Genomic DNA, 13952 nt, shown 5'->3' on the forward strand with positions numbered 1-13952 from the left:
CTGACCACCACAGGCTTGTTACCTCATGAATGCACGTACACAAACCCACAGACAGAAATGCACGTATATGCCCATGTAAATATAGACACAGACAGACAGACAGACCACACCACACAACAAATAGTAACAACAACCAGGCTGAGGAGATGGCTCTGTGGATAAAGTCCACACAAGCGGAGGACTGGATTTGAACACTCAGAACACACATCTGTCACCCATCTCACCCAAGGCAAGAGACAGAAGCTCAGAAGACATGGACCAGCTAAGCTGGTGTACACAATGAAGAGCAAGATACTCTGTCTTGTGTGAAAAGGTCCTATGGCAGGCAAGGACTAACACTCAAGATTTATACCTGAAAACACACACACATCATACACACACATTAATAAATGAAGCAAGTGAAATAATAGCTCAGCATGTAGATCTTAAACTTTAGACGCTGAAGGTCACCTAGCCAGCTGCTTCCTCAAAAACCTCAAACAGCTCACTGGCTGGTACTGTCAGACTATACTAGCATACCTATGCAGATAAGGCATACAGGCAACGCACTGCTTTCTTTGCTTCTGTGATTAGTGCAGCCAACCAGAGCCTTGGATATGCTAAGCACATGTAACACTACTGAGCACACCTCCAGCTACTGGCTTGGTTTGATTTTTGCAATCCTGGGGACAAAACTTGGGACTTTATGCATGCTAGGTAAGTGTTTACTCTTAAACTACATCCCCGGGCACTATTTTTTTTTTTCCAGTTTTTCCAGAGAGTTTCTCTGTGGCTTTGGAGGCTGTCCTGTAACTCGCTCTATAGACCAGGCTGGTCTCTAACCCACAGAGATCCACCTGCCTCTGCCTCCAAGTGCTGGGATTAAAGGCGCACTGCCCAGTCCCAGTCACTATTTTATCACTAAATTCATTGTAAACTAATTTCACATTAAGAATTCTAAACCTGGGCATTGGTAGCACACGCCTTTAATCCCAGCACTCGGGAGGCAGAGGCAGGCAGATCTCTGAGTTCAAGGCCAGCCTGGTCTACAGTGAGTTCCAGGACAACCCCCAAAACAATACAGAGAAACCCTGCCTTGAAAAACAAACAAAAAAATAAATAAATAATCTAATTTTCACATGAGATGGTGGTGGCACACGCCTTTAGTCTCAAACCCAGGTCCTCTCGAAGAGCAACCAGTGTTTTGTTTTTTGTTTTTTGTTTTTTTTTTTGGTTTTACGAGACAGGGTTTCTCCGTATTGTTTTGGAGGCTGTCAGTCCAGCCCGGCCTCGAACTCACAGAGATCCGCCTGCCTCTGCCTCCCGAGTGCTGGGATTAAAGGCGTGCACCACCACCACCACCACCACCACCACCACCACCACCACCACCACCACCACCACCACCACCACCCGGCGCAGCCAGTGTTTTTAATTGCTGAACCATCTCTTCAGCCCTCTAGGATCTCCTTTAAAAAATAGACAGACATACTATCCAGGCAAATGGCCCATAATCCCAGCATAATTCCAGGAACCTGAGGCAGGAGGATGGTGAGTTTGAGCCCAAACTGGGCTATACAAGAAGACCCTGACCTGAGGAGGGCAGGGGAAAGGAAAAAGGAGAAGGGAGATGCAGAATCTCTAGGGCACATTAATACAGGTGGAAGAGTAAGCATCCTCTAGTGGACACCCCAGGGTCCTCCAGCAGCCAGCTCTCTCTAACAGGACCCACCTGACTTCTCAAAGTAGCTGAGTTTGCCACCTCTGATCAAAACAATGATCAGATCCAAAAACTGAGCAAAAGCACCTTTAAACATATCCATTAGAGAAGAACAATATCATATATCACATGTTGGTTACTGTCTACTGGCAACAGGAGAGCCTACCCTCAGAAGATTAACATGTAGAGTCTTAGTTCACTGAATATGCACAGTCATAAGTGGAATGGAATCAAAGTCTGAAGCTTTTTAAGAACAGAGAAATTTGGACCTGATTTGATTTGCTCTTAAGAATTTTTTGTTCTAGAGGCTTCTGAGTTTTATTCTTAAAAGCACCTTACATTTTCCAGGGATACACTGAGTACTTACAGATGTGTAACAGGATACTTTTGGTTTGCTCTAAATATGGAAAGACAATGACAAATGCAGCCAACTATGTGAGGGGATGGGGGGAAACGGGGGGGGGGCCCTCATACGTTGTTGGCTAGATGTAAAACAAGCTAGTCACCTTGGAAAACATAAGTGTGGTACTTTGTTTTCCTTCCTTCATTTCTTCCCCCCTCCCTCCCCTTCCCTCTTTTTCTTTTTCCAAGATAGAGTTTCTCTGTATAGCAGCCCTGGCTGTTCTGGAACTTGCTTTGTAGTGTAGATCAGGCCGGCCTTAAACTATCTGCCTGCCTTTTCCTCTTTAGTGTTTGGATTAAAGGTGTGTGCCACCATGCTCAGCTGATGTGGCACTTTCTTAAAACTTAAGCCCAACCCTACCATATAGCCTGGCAATTCCACTCCAGTCCTGGATGTCACCCAAGAAAAACAAAGACAGACAGTTTCATAAATGTGCATGTGAATGACAGTGGCAGGTCTATTCATCCTACAGAGATGGGCATGGGGCACATGCCTGTAATCCTAGCACTGGCAAGACTAAGGCAGGAAAACAAAGGCCAGCTGTACTAGACAAAAGGTGGAGTAGTGTTCAATGATAAATAACATCAATTACTGATTGGGTTAGGGAGATGGCTCAGTGGATAAAATGTTTGTCAGACAAGCACAAGGACCTTAATTCAGATCCCATGGACCCACCTAAAGGCAGATGTGGTATGTATGTCTATGAGAGGAAGAGACAGGAGTATTCCCAGAAACTTGCAAAGTAAACTTACAGATACAATGGCAAATAAATTTCCTGCCTCATACAAGATAGGAGATAAAACATCCAAGTCTGTCCTCTGACTTCTACACAAACATCTCAATGTATACACAAACACATGTACACAGAGCACATGACTATACAAGAGATGAATTGAGCCATGGCACAACATGGATGAATCTAAGAAGTGTAAGAAGCCAGGGACAAAAGCTGATCTGCTGTGCGACTCCATTTTTCATGAAGTATCCGGCAAGGGCAACTCTACGAAAACACAAAGTAAAAGTGTAGTTTCTTGGGATAAAAAGGAGATTTAAAGTCAGCAAAAGATATGTGGAGGGCTCTGAGAGGCAACAAATTGACAGACTTTCCACAATTAATCAAGAGTGAAAAATCTGAAGAGATACAAGCAGGAAGAAAAGAGATTAAATTAGGCCTGAGGAGCGATGCCACAAACATGATGGAGGTCGAGTCCTCCTACTTGAACTTCATCTCCTGTGACCAGACAGGCCGTCAGAATGCAGTCCCTGGGATCCAGGGTGACTCAGACTGTGAGCATGCAGAAGCTAGCTAGACACAGGAAAGCTGGCACTTGAGGGGTCAGACCGACAGGCACTGGGAAGTACCCAGACAAGATCAGCAGCAAGCCGGAGAGCAGTGATTCTAACACCCGTCTTGAGTCTGCCCTTGGTATTAGAAGCTAGAAGAGAGACCTGATGTCCCCTCCAGGAACTGGAGCCTGGCACAACCCGGCAGCATCTGCTCTGAGCCCATATCTCAGAGAGGCCTCCGCAGCCCCTTTTCCAGCAAAGTCCTCTGTCCACACCCACAGGCTCTACTCTGCCTCCACCTCCTCATAGTACCCAGGTACACTACCACCACAGGACATTATTTATTCAGCTAGGCAAGGCTTGAGCCAGGCCCTGCCCCCCCCAGGTGAACAGCCCCCACGGACAAGGACTGTCTTTGCACCTCTCATCCCTTCACCAGCCATCTATGTTGGAAAGATCTTCTTTGCCCTTTTTTAAAAAGCCTCTTATACCTTTTTTAAAAACATAATTTTTTTCAGCAGAGAAGAGGGAGCTGACAATCACTTTTTCCTGCTTTTAGTTTGTTTGCAGCTCTAAGTTCCCCTCACCTCACAGATCCAGTTGTAGGGAAAGAATTTGGACTCAAAACTAACTGACGAGAGAGAGAGAGAGAGAGAGAGAGAGAGAGAGAGAGAGAGAGAGAGAGAGAGAGAGAGAGAGAGAGAGAGAGAGAGAGAGAGAAAATATTCTAGTACCAATTATAGACTAAGCTTAGGGAACATATTACAAGAGAGAAAACAAGTCATTTGGCACAGGAAAGAATCCCAGAACTACACTAAGTTAGCACAAGAGAGAAATCAACAGCAGAACTGCTCTAGGTTTGCTTCTACTTCTACGGTTGGTATTTAAGGTTGGTATATAATGAGCACTAAGGTTGGCTGATATAAATACTGCCAGTGTTTACCTGATGACACTAGGCTCCTGGCATCTGGGGAACTAGGAGACATGGTCCTAGTGTGTCCTGTTGCCAATTTTCTTTACTAAGCGTTATGATCTCAGCTACATTATGCACCTAATAAAAACAATCTGTAAACTTCAAAATCAGGGGTTCTCAGCCCCGGAGGGATTGGCCTGCAAGTTGGGAACTCCTGATGAACTGCACCAGGATTATGAAGTCACAGGAAGGCCAAGAAAGTTGTGTGGCCTTCAACAAGCATTTCTCTGGGGAGAGCTCCTACAGCTCTGAGTAAATCTTCAAAAGGAGCCAAGACCGACCTGTCTTGCTGTGGTTAAGAGTCACTTTACTCGAGATCATTTTTATTTACAAACAAAAGCCGGCAGTGCAAGTATGCCTGAAATGATCTGGCCAAGTTTCAAATCTCGAGCCTGTCTGTATTCTTTAAACTCTACATTCACAAGACTTGATGCTTCACGGTTAATACAAGGTGCTTTACAAGACAGCTGTGTCCAGGTGCACCAACTTATTGGAACACTATTAGTAAAATGTACAAGGCTTTGAGTCATAATGATGTCATCCTCTGTTCCCCAGATGTATCAACCTGCTGACAACCCCGTGTAAGCCTTTAGAGAACTTTAAACTGCGGGCTACCATAGCGGTTCCTGGTGTTCATTCCAGGTCTGTCACAAACATCTCCCTTAGGCAATGACCATAGAGACAGAAAGAAAAAGACCCACTACTTCCCTTTGCATGCTGAGTTTGAATTCTCAAGAGTTGTCCTTTTTTTTTTCCTTTTGGAAATTAAGCCATATATTTCAAGAGAAATGTGAACTCCTTTTGGGGGATCCTCGCTTCGGTCAGTCAGTCGAGCGCCCTAAAGTAAGCTGGGGAAAAGGCTAAGGTTCCGCGCACCTTCAAAGCGCCGGGTGCAGAAGCACGGAAGGGCGGAGATCGTGGACGAGGGGAACTGGGATTAAAGCTGTGGAAGGGTTGTAGGGAATGGTGGTCACCACCGGCGTGGGTCCCAGGGAAACCGGTAGGGATCGCAGGGGAAGCCTCCCAGGTCCTTTGGGCATTAGGCCGCGGCTGAGCCCCTTCCCCAAGACCCCAAACCTGCAGGGACCAGACTACCGGAGGCACCGGTACCGCATAGTCCGTCCCCACTGCGCCGCGCAGACCCCTAGCACGGAAGCCAAACTTAGAGACCCCGCAGGGCCGAAGTTGGCTCAGCCCCGAGCAGCTGTCGCGCCCCGGCCTCCACTCCCTGTCCCTGTCCCCAGCCCACCGGGCCTTACTTTGAGCGCCAGGTGGTGGACGCGGCCCAGGCAGGGGTCGACCAGCAGCTCCAGCAGCGCCAGCAGTGGCAGCAGCCGTAGACAGCAAGAGCCCGAGCGGCCGAGGGACACCGGGACGGCCATGTTTGTTCCAGCATCACCAGCTACTTCCTCTCCCGCCCACTTCCGGGTCAAAGTGCGGCGTCCCGGAAGTGTTCTGGAAGGGGGGCGCGGCCGCTACCTCTAGGATCATTTTAGTGCGAAGTGCATCTCTTTGGTCACGGAGGGACCTGAGCTTATAGCTTCTTCAGTGCGGACTTCCAGCGAAGCCCCTCTGAGAACCCTGAGCGTGTGCCGTGACAGCCATGGCGAGGCAAGACCAACCCGAGCCTCCTTGTCGGCCTCGCCGGGCTTGGGGAGTGAGGGACCCGGACCAAAGGCCGGAACCCGCAGTGGCTGCCACACACTCTCTGGCTGTTGATTGGCCTGCCGTCGGTGGTAATGTCTTAGAAATTGCTAGCTTGTCTTAGATCCCTTGGTTTGTTGCTGTCCTAGGCTCTCTCCCACAAACCGCCCCCGAAATAGTTGCACTAATGGGATGTATTGAGTCCGTATGAAGCAACCCACTTTAAAAAGCAGTGGCATTTAATCTTTGGGACAATCTAATCAGATAAGAGGTAGGTGTCATATTTATCCCCTACTCTAAGAAATGGCCTTTTGGTTCCAGGCTGAGCTGGGGATCACGTGGAAATTTTTCACTGATACATCATTTTGCCTCGTGTGGTTTCATGTCACCCCTACAGTCTGAGCTGTAATGTCTTCTGTTTTTCTGTCTGTGGAAACTTTGCTTCTGGTCATTAGCACGTGAGGACTTGGTAGTGGTCCCCGCTACCATTGTTTATCAAGGAGTCACAGGAATTAAATTAAAATTGCTGATAATCAAGCTCGTTTAGTTTTTAACTAAACAGAGAAACCCTGTCTCAAAAAAAAAAAAACAAAAACACTCACTTGGAATCCTACTACCAAGGAATCCTACTACCAGGCAACCACCCATGTATAGGTGTGTTGACATCTAAGACAGAATCAAATTCCTAAAACTTAATTAGGAATTAGGAACAGATTATGTAAGCATGTTTGTTAATTCTCTCTCTCTCTCTCTGTGTGTGTGTGTGTGTGTGCGTGTGTGTGTGTGTGTGTGTGTGTGTGTGTGTGTGTGTGTGTGATGTGCAGGTATCTGAGGGAACCAGAAGATAGTGTCAGATCCCCTGGAGCTGGAGTTAGCCTGCAGTTGTGAGTTGCTTGGCATTATGGGTTATGGAAACTGAACTCAGGTCCTCTGGAAGAGCAGTAAGAGCTCTTAACCATGGAGCAATGTCTCCATCCCAACATGATATCTATCTCTCTATATAAATACATGTAGGTATATAATTTAGTTTATTTTTATTTATGTATCTGTGTGTGTATATGTGCCATTGTGTGGGTGTACCCAAAGAGAATAGAAGAGGACACCAGCTCCCCTGAAGCTGGAGTGACAAGTGGTTGTGATCCACCCACAGTGCTTGCTGGTAACCCAAACTTAAATCCTCTGGATGTCCAACAACTGTGAGCCATCTCTCCAGCCCAACATGGTATACTTGAATGGCACAAAACAGTCCGCTTTAAAACTTTCACATGGAGCTGGCAGTGGTGACTCATAATTAGATCTGGAAGCAGAGGCAGGTGAATCTCTGAGTTCAAGGCCAGTCAGGGGTACACAGAGAAACCCTATCTTCAGAATGAATGAACAAATGAATGAATAAATAAGGAAAAAGGAAGGAAGGAGAAGGAAGGAAGGAAGGTTCACTTGTTAAAGTACGGAACTGAAATCGAGATGGGGCTCCAGAAGGCCCTCAGTTTCCCTCCGTGTGTGTGTGTGTGTGTGTGTGTGCAAATCTAATCCTTCCCTTGACTAAAAACCAGTGCAAGCTCAGTCACACCCTCTTCAAAGGCGAAAGTAGAACGTGTAGGTGGAGACACAAAGGTTGTCATTTATCTTAAAATACCTCTGAGTTTCATGGGAGGGAAAGGCAATGCCTACTGGTTGGTGGCTGTCCTTCCCTTCCCTTCCCTTGAGTCTTGGGCCATCTCTTTTAAATATGCAGTCTTCCATGTTTGAACTGGATTTTCATCTGATCCCACCCCCTTTACAGATAATGAAACCTAGAACAGGAAACTCTAGAATTAATCTTTTGCAGCTCTATGCAGAGAGATGAGAAAGTGCTTCCTGAGTGACCTTAATCAGTTATGTGATCTATATGTATGTTATGTCATCTAAAATCAGGAAAGTTGGTTTATATTTCCTTTTTTCAGACGAGGTTTGGTTGGATTAACTAACTCAGAGACAGTCTATCGCCGTATAAATGACCCACCAGGACACTCACTCACCCTACTCCCAAAGCCCAAGGTAAAGCCTCTGTCCTGCCCTGCTGTAGACAAAGGCCATCGCATGCTGTGTTAGACTGGAAGGCTCTGTAGGTAACTCAGATTTGTCCTCTTTCTTTACCAGGTGTGAAATCAGTGCCAGGGGACACTGTGACTTTCCAAAGATCACACAGCTTTTTGGGGGTAGTTTTAGCAGGCATCTGTAAAACCAGGACTGAAACTTCAACTGCTACAGAAATGGATCTGGGCTTCTTGCCCGATATTATTAACAGCTTTGTGATTTTTTTTTAAAAGAGTTACTATTCTATTTTTATTTTGTGTATGTAGGAGGTAGTGAGCCCCATGATGTGGGTGCTGGGAACCAAACTGAGATCCCCCCACAAGAGCAGTACACACGATTAACTGCTGAATTGCCTCTCCAGCCTCAGCTTTCTGAGTTTTGTAATTTGAAAAGGGAAGCAAGCTGGCATGGTAACACAGCTGTGAACCCAGGACGGGAAGTCTAGGGATGTAGCTTAGTAGCCTAACATGTGCAAGAATGAGGCCTTGGGTTCAGTCCCCCATGCCAGAACATTCATAAGTCATGAAAAAGAGTAAGAATGTGCAAACTCTGAGCCGGGCGTTGGTGGCGCACGCCTTTAATCCCAGCACTCGGGAGGCAGAGGCAGGCGGATCTCTGTGAGTTCGAGGCCAGCCTGGTCTACAAAGGGAGTTCCAGGACAGCCTCCTAAGCCACAGAGAAACCCTGTCTCGAAAAAAACCAAAAAAAAAAAAAAAAAAAAAAAAGAATGTGCAAACTCTGATACTGTGGTTTGGGAAGCAAGAAGAAAGGCTAAAGACAGCTAAGGGAAAATTAAATATTTATTTATGCATATGTGTGTGTGCGTGAGTGTATGTGTACACATGTCATATGCATACGGGAGCCTGCGGAGGCCAAAGGAGAGCATCAGATCCTCTGAAGCTGGAGATACAGATGATTGTTGACCACCATGTGGGGGCTGAGAGTTGAACTGGGTTGTCCGGATGGGCAGTCTGTGCTTTTAATTATTAAACCATTTCTCCAGCTCCTACTTAAGTGATTTTTTTTTTTGTTTTACAAGACAGGGTTTCTCTGTATTGTTTTGGAGGCTATCGGCCCAGCCCGGCCTCTAACTCACAGAGATCCACCTGCCTCTGCCTCCCAAGTGCTGGGATTAAAGACGTGCGCCACCACCGCCCGGCTCTTAAGTGATTTTTTTACTTAAAAAAAAAAGTTGAGTAAACAGAAGACGAATTTTTAAGTGAGTTATTCCTTTTTGATGTTACAATGCTGAGGTCTGAACCAAGGCTCCATACAAGCCCTCATCTACTGAGCTATTTTCCCATCCTATTGTTACTTTTTAAAGATTGGTGCCTAATTGATAATAATAATCTGGACTAGAGAGATGGCTCAGCACTTAAGAGCTTGTTTCCTAGAACTCACATGGTGACTAACGACCGCCTGTAATGTGAGCTCCCGGGTATCCAGTGATCTCTCCTGGCCTCCATGGGCACCTGACACGCATACATATATGCAGATAAACATACACATAAATATAATAATAATAAAGCCAGGCATGATGGCACATACCTTTAATCTTAGTGTTCGGGAGGCAGAAGCAAAGGCAGATGGAGCTCTGTGGGTTAGGCTGGTCTACAGAGTGAGTTCCTGGACAGCCAGAGCTGCATAGTGAGACCCTGTCTCAAAATAATACTAATAAGGTGGGGCTGGAAAAATGACTCAGTGGTAAGGGCGTTTGCTCTCATCCAGAGGACCCAAGTTCAATTTCTAGCACCCACATGTAGGAGCTCACAACAACTTGTGACTCCAGCTCCAGAGGATGCAGTGTCTTCCTCTGGCCTCCATGGGCACCCCACATACACATGTTCACACATGAGTAAACCAATAAAGACCAATAAAGTCCAATACCATTCTTTAGAAGACATGTCTTTAAATTTGACTAATACTAAAAGGGAGTGTCTGGGTATCCTCATTTCCTCTTCATGGTAGTAAAATATCTATTCCAGAGAATTTTGTCTGGTTGTGGTAAAAATATTTCCAGGCCTTAAAATTAAATCTTTAGGATTCCTTCATTTTTAAGCCTGGGAATTATGACAAAACCTCCGCAAGGCCACACCTTCAGATCTGCTCAGTGGTTTGTGTCTATCTTTGTGTGTTTGGGAACCCTGTGGTTATTTTGAGATCCCGAGGCAGGAGCATGGAAGACCCCTTACAAAGTCTTTGAAAACCTGTTACAAGGAGTCAGTGTAAAATGCTCTTCCAACACTGGGGCCCAGAAAGGTACAACATGTGACTTCCTAGTTTCCAGCAAAAGTCATTTGTGTAATGAGGATGCTGCAACTTGCATATCTTGTTGAGTAACAAAACAAGTTTTGCCTGCTTCTCCCTGGCAGCGCCTTCCAGGGGGCATTAAACCAAGGCACTGACTGGGAAAGCCTGAGGTCAAGAAGAGCAGAGCTCCTGAACCCTGGCTTTGAGCCTTGCTCTCTTTCTTAATCTAGAGCCTTTACAGTTTGCAGGATCAGCTCAAGGTTGCCACTGGTAGGAAACTGGTATTTAAATTCAAACAAATTCAAACATGTAGTTTGAATACAGTGCTATTAATATTTAGCCTGGGCTTGGACCGTTGGAGAAAATAAGACATAACTGCTTTTACCAAAGTTTCAATACATTTATTTAATGTATATATTGGAGAAGGGCCACATGCCATGGAGACTGTATGGAGGTCAAAGGAGGATCTTCAAAAGTTTGTTCTCTTTCTACCATGTGAGTCACCATGTGGGATAGAACTCAAGTGGGCAGGCTTGGCAGCAGCTCCTTTACCTGCTGAGCTGTCCCACAGGTTTTCCTGTCTTTCAGAAGAGTTCTTTCAGGCCCCAAAGTTAACATGGTAAGGAACCAGAGGCTTATTGGGGTCTGGTAACATCCATTGGCTATGTCTTCCAGATTGCAGTGGAGATCTCAGGTATCTCCTAGGACACCAAAGAAACCCTTGAAAGCATCTTTTTGGCCATTGGGAAGATGTCAGTCCAGTGGTCCCAGCACACCGTCCGAGGGCTAAAGGTGTGATGGAAATGAACCTGAGTTTCACTTTCAACCTGGGGACACTGTATACAACCTGCCCAGCTCCAGGCAGCCCTTGTTTCATGACCTTCAGAGCACTCAGCCATTGTGCATTAATATCTAGTTGCAGTTTCAAGATTGCACTCACTAGGAGGGTCTTAGTTTTATCCTGTTCCTAGTTTTTCCACTTGGCTGCTTCCTGGGGTCCTGAGTACAGCCAGTTCTCAATTTACCATGGCTCAACCAACAGTATGGGGTTCCTGGAAGACTAAAAGCATTCTTTTTGACAAGTCATTTCAAAGTCAGCCTTGACTACATAGTGAGTTTGAGGTCTGCCTGGACTACCTGAGACCCTGTCAAAAAAAAAAAAAACAAAAAAAACAAAACAGTAAGCCAGGCTTGATGGCATACCCTTCTCAGCACTCAAGAGGCAGAGGCAGGGGGATCTCTGAGTTCAAGACTAGCCTGGTCTGCAGAGTGAGTTCCATATCAGCCAGAGATGCATAAAATTTTTTTAAAAAGTATATTGAGACTTAACTCCCTTGTAAGTTAAGCTATGGGAAATTTTAAGCTAAACTCAGATAGAAACCATTGTGGGGGAATGTCATTAGGAAACTCTACTGATAGACAGCCAGTCATCTTGCCCTGCGTTGAGGCCCGGGGATGTAGCCATAGCAGCAATTTGTAAAGCATTGCTTCCTTGCTGTGGCACACAGGAGGAAGGGAAACTTGTGTTTGTGCCCTCTCTGCTAAGCACTTTGCAGATACTCTGTTGGTATCTGAAGAAGCCGTGAGGTCATTGTTCCATCCTAAGAGAGGAAACTGAGGTTTGGAGAAGGGAAGCTCTGCAGCTGCCCGCCCTGAGCTCTGCAGTGAACCCCACTAAAGCATGTGCTCACCTGCCCAGCATTTCAGCCTCCAGGGTGTCTGCGAAGCCCCCTTTTTGTGAATGAGGAAGCTGAAGCTCAGACAGTGTAAGTTGTTAGAAACCGCATACCTCTCATAAGGACTAGACACTGGGATCCCCAAAAATGATAAAACCCCATCTGCTTCAGAACCCCCTCATCCATCTAGCACTGAACAGGGACCTACCTACAAACCCTGAGTGAGATGTTCATAAATTCCACACAGGGTGAGAACTGTCCAAAGCCCTGATAGATTTGCCTCTGACTACTCGGAAGTGCTGACTAAGCAGGAGGATCACCCACCAAAGTTCTGGGCCATAAAATCTTGTCTCAGAAAATAAGGGCTCAAAAGATGGCTGAGCCAGGAAAGGCACTTGCTATCAAGCCTGATGGCCTGAAATCAATCCCTAGGAACCACGTGGTGGAAGGAGAAAACTCCCACAATTGTTCTCTGACCTCTGCATGTGTGCTGTATGTTCATGCCCCCACACACACTCATGTGCACACATGCTAAGTAAATGTACACATATAATAAACTTTACAAAGAAAGCAAACTGCTGGGCATTGGTGGCGCACGCCTTTAACCCCAGCACTGGGGAGGCAGAGGCAGGCGGATCTCTGTGAGTTCAAGACCAGCCTGGTCTACAGAGTGAGTTCCAGGACAGCCTCCAAAGCCACAGAGAAACCCTGTCTTGAAAAGAAAAAAAAAAGAAAAAGAAAAAAAGAGAAAAAAAAAAAGAAAGCAAACCAGCTAGCCAGAAGCATAGGGTCTGCACTGTGCTTGTTTGGATGTCTTCCTTTAGGGTTAACCCCTCTATGCTATTAGATCATTCAAAGGCAAAGACTCTGAGAATCAAGGAGGAGCAGGTGTGCAGCTGTGGTAAGCCTAGCATTTGCATGGGGTGAGAACACCCCTGCTAAGAGATCAATGCTGCATTTCTCTTTCATTTTCTGAAGCTTTTAACTCAAAGCATTTTCCAGTTGCCATCCAGACTAAGCAAAGTGAAAGATACTTTAAGTGTGCTTAGTTAACTTGGCTCCTGCACCTCCTGCAGCTTTTAAAGGTTCCATAACAATTTCTGCTTACTCACATGAAACATTTTTCCTCTTCAGGCGTCTCTCTCTTCCACAGTTCCTTCTGCCTCTTTCTCTTTAGGGCACAGGTTGCTTTACCTCCTGGCTAGCCTATTTTTTGCAAGTGATCATTCTGGTTTTCTGAAATCAAGATTAGATCATTTTTGTGGATTGAAAAGGAAACAGCAAATAAGCAGAGAGGCGAAGGTGTTGGTGATGAGGCGCAGGCAAGGTCTTGCTAAGTAACTGTCCATTTCCAACTTTGAGCAAATAAAACCCTGTGGATTGTTGGGGCTGGGGAGATGGCTCAGTGGGGCTAAGAGCATTGCTTTGATTCTCAACACCCACGTGGTGGCTTACAACCTACGTGCAGCTCAGTTCCAGGGGATCCAACACCCTCTATGGCTTCTCAGGGCACCAGACATGAATGAGGTACACTGGTATACGTGCAGACAAAACAATACCCAGTAAAAAACAAAACGCAACAATAAAGCAGCCCTGTGGGATTCTTTATTTTATTTATTTATTGTGTATACAGTCTTCTGTCTCATTTGAGGTGGTTGTGAGCCACCATGTGGTTGCCGGGAATTGAACTCAGGACCTCTGGAAGAACAGTTCTCTTAACCGATGGGCCATCTCTCCACCCCCCCCCCCCCATGTTAATTAACATAGTTTACTTTTCCAGCCCACTAACTCACCCTAGCCATTAATCGTCCTTAGCAGGGAGGTGGCTGCTGGTCATCTTGACTCTTACTTTTCCAGAAGTCTAGGGAGTAAAGAGTGCTCAGACCTGGTAAACCTCAGAGCAAAATATTTCAACAGACACAAAGGATGGGGGGAGGGGCTTGTAAC

General features: G+C 46.0%; 2 protein-coding genes across 4 annotated transcripts in view; one reads left to right on the forward strand and one right to left on the reverse strand.

The window, feature by feature from the left end:
- Positions 1-6050, reverse strand: part of Gpr107 (G protein-coupled receptor 107) — a 65562-nt gene extending 59512 nt beyond the window's left edge. The window contains exon 1 of one of the 3 annotated variants that reach the window (XR_005877073.1): positions 5619-6050. Coding sequence is in view for 1 of the 3 variants with exons in the window: in XM_013124836.3 (XP_012980290.1) it covers positions 5619-5741 (123 nt within the window). In the remaining 2 variants the exon portion in view is untranslated. Of the gene's footprint in view, positions 1-4329; positions 4349-5618 lie in introns of those variants that run through there. The other 2 variants (XM_013124836.3, XM_040745010.1) reach the window with 2 other exon arrangements.
- LOC106022458 (cAMP-dependent protein kinase inhibitor gamma) lies at positions 3293-3539 on the forward strand. Its single transcript, XM_040745002.1, is given in 3 exon segments — positions 3293-3404; positions 3407-3457; positions 3460-3539. Coding segments are annotated over 3 exon segments (243 nt in total).
- Positions 6051-13952: the final 7902 nt, after the last annotated feature.

This window comes from Mesocricetus auratus, unplaced genomic scaffold (assembly GCF_017639785.1).
Source record: "Mesocricetus auratus isolate SY011 unplaced genomic scaffold, BCM_Maur_2.0 Super-Scaffold_100004, whole genome shotgun sequence".
NCBI classification, from domain to species: domain Eukaryota; kingdom Metazoa; phylum Chordata; class Mammalia; order Rodentia; family Cricetidae; genus Mesocricetus; species Mesocricetus auratus.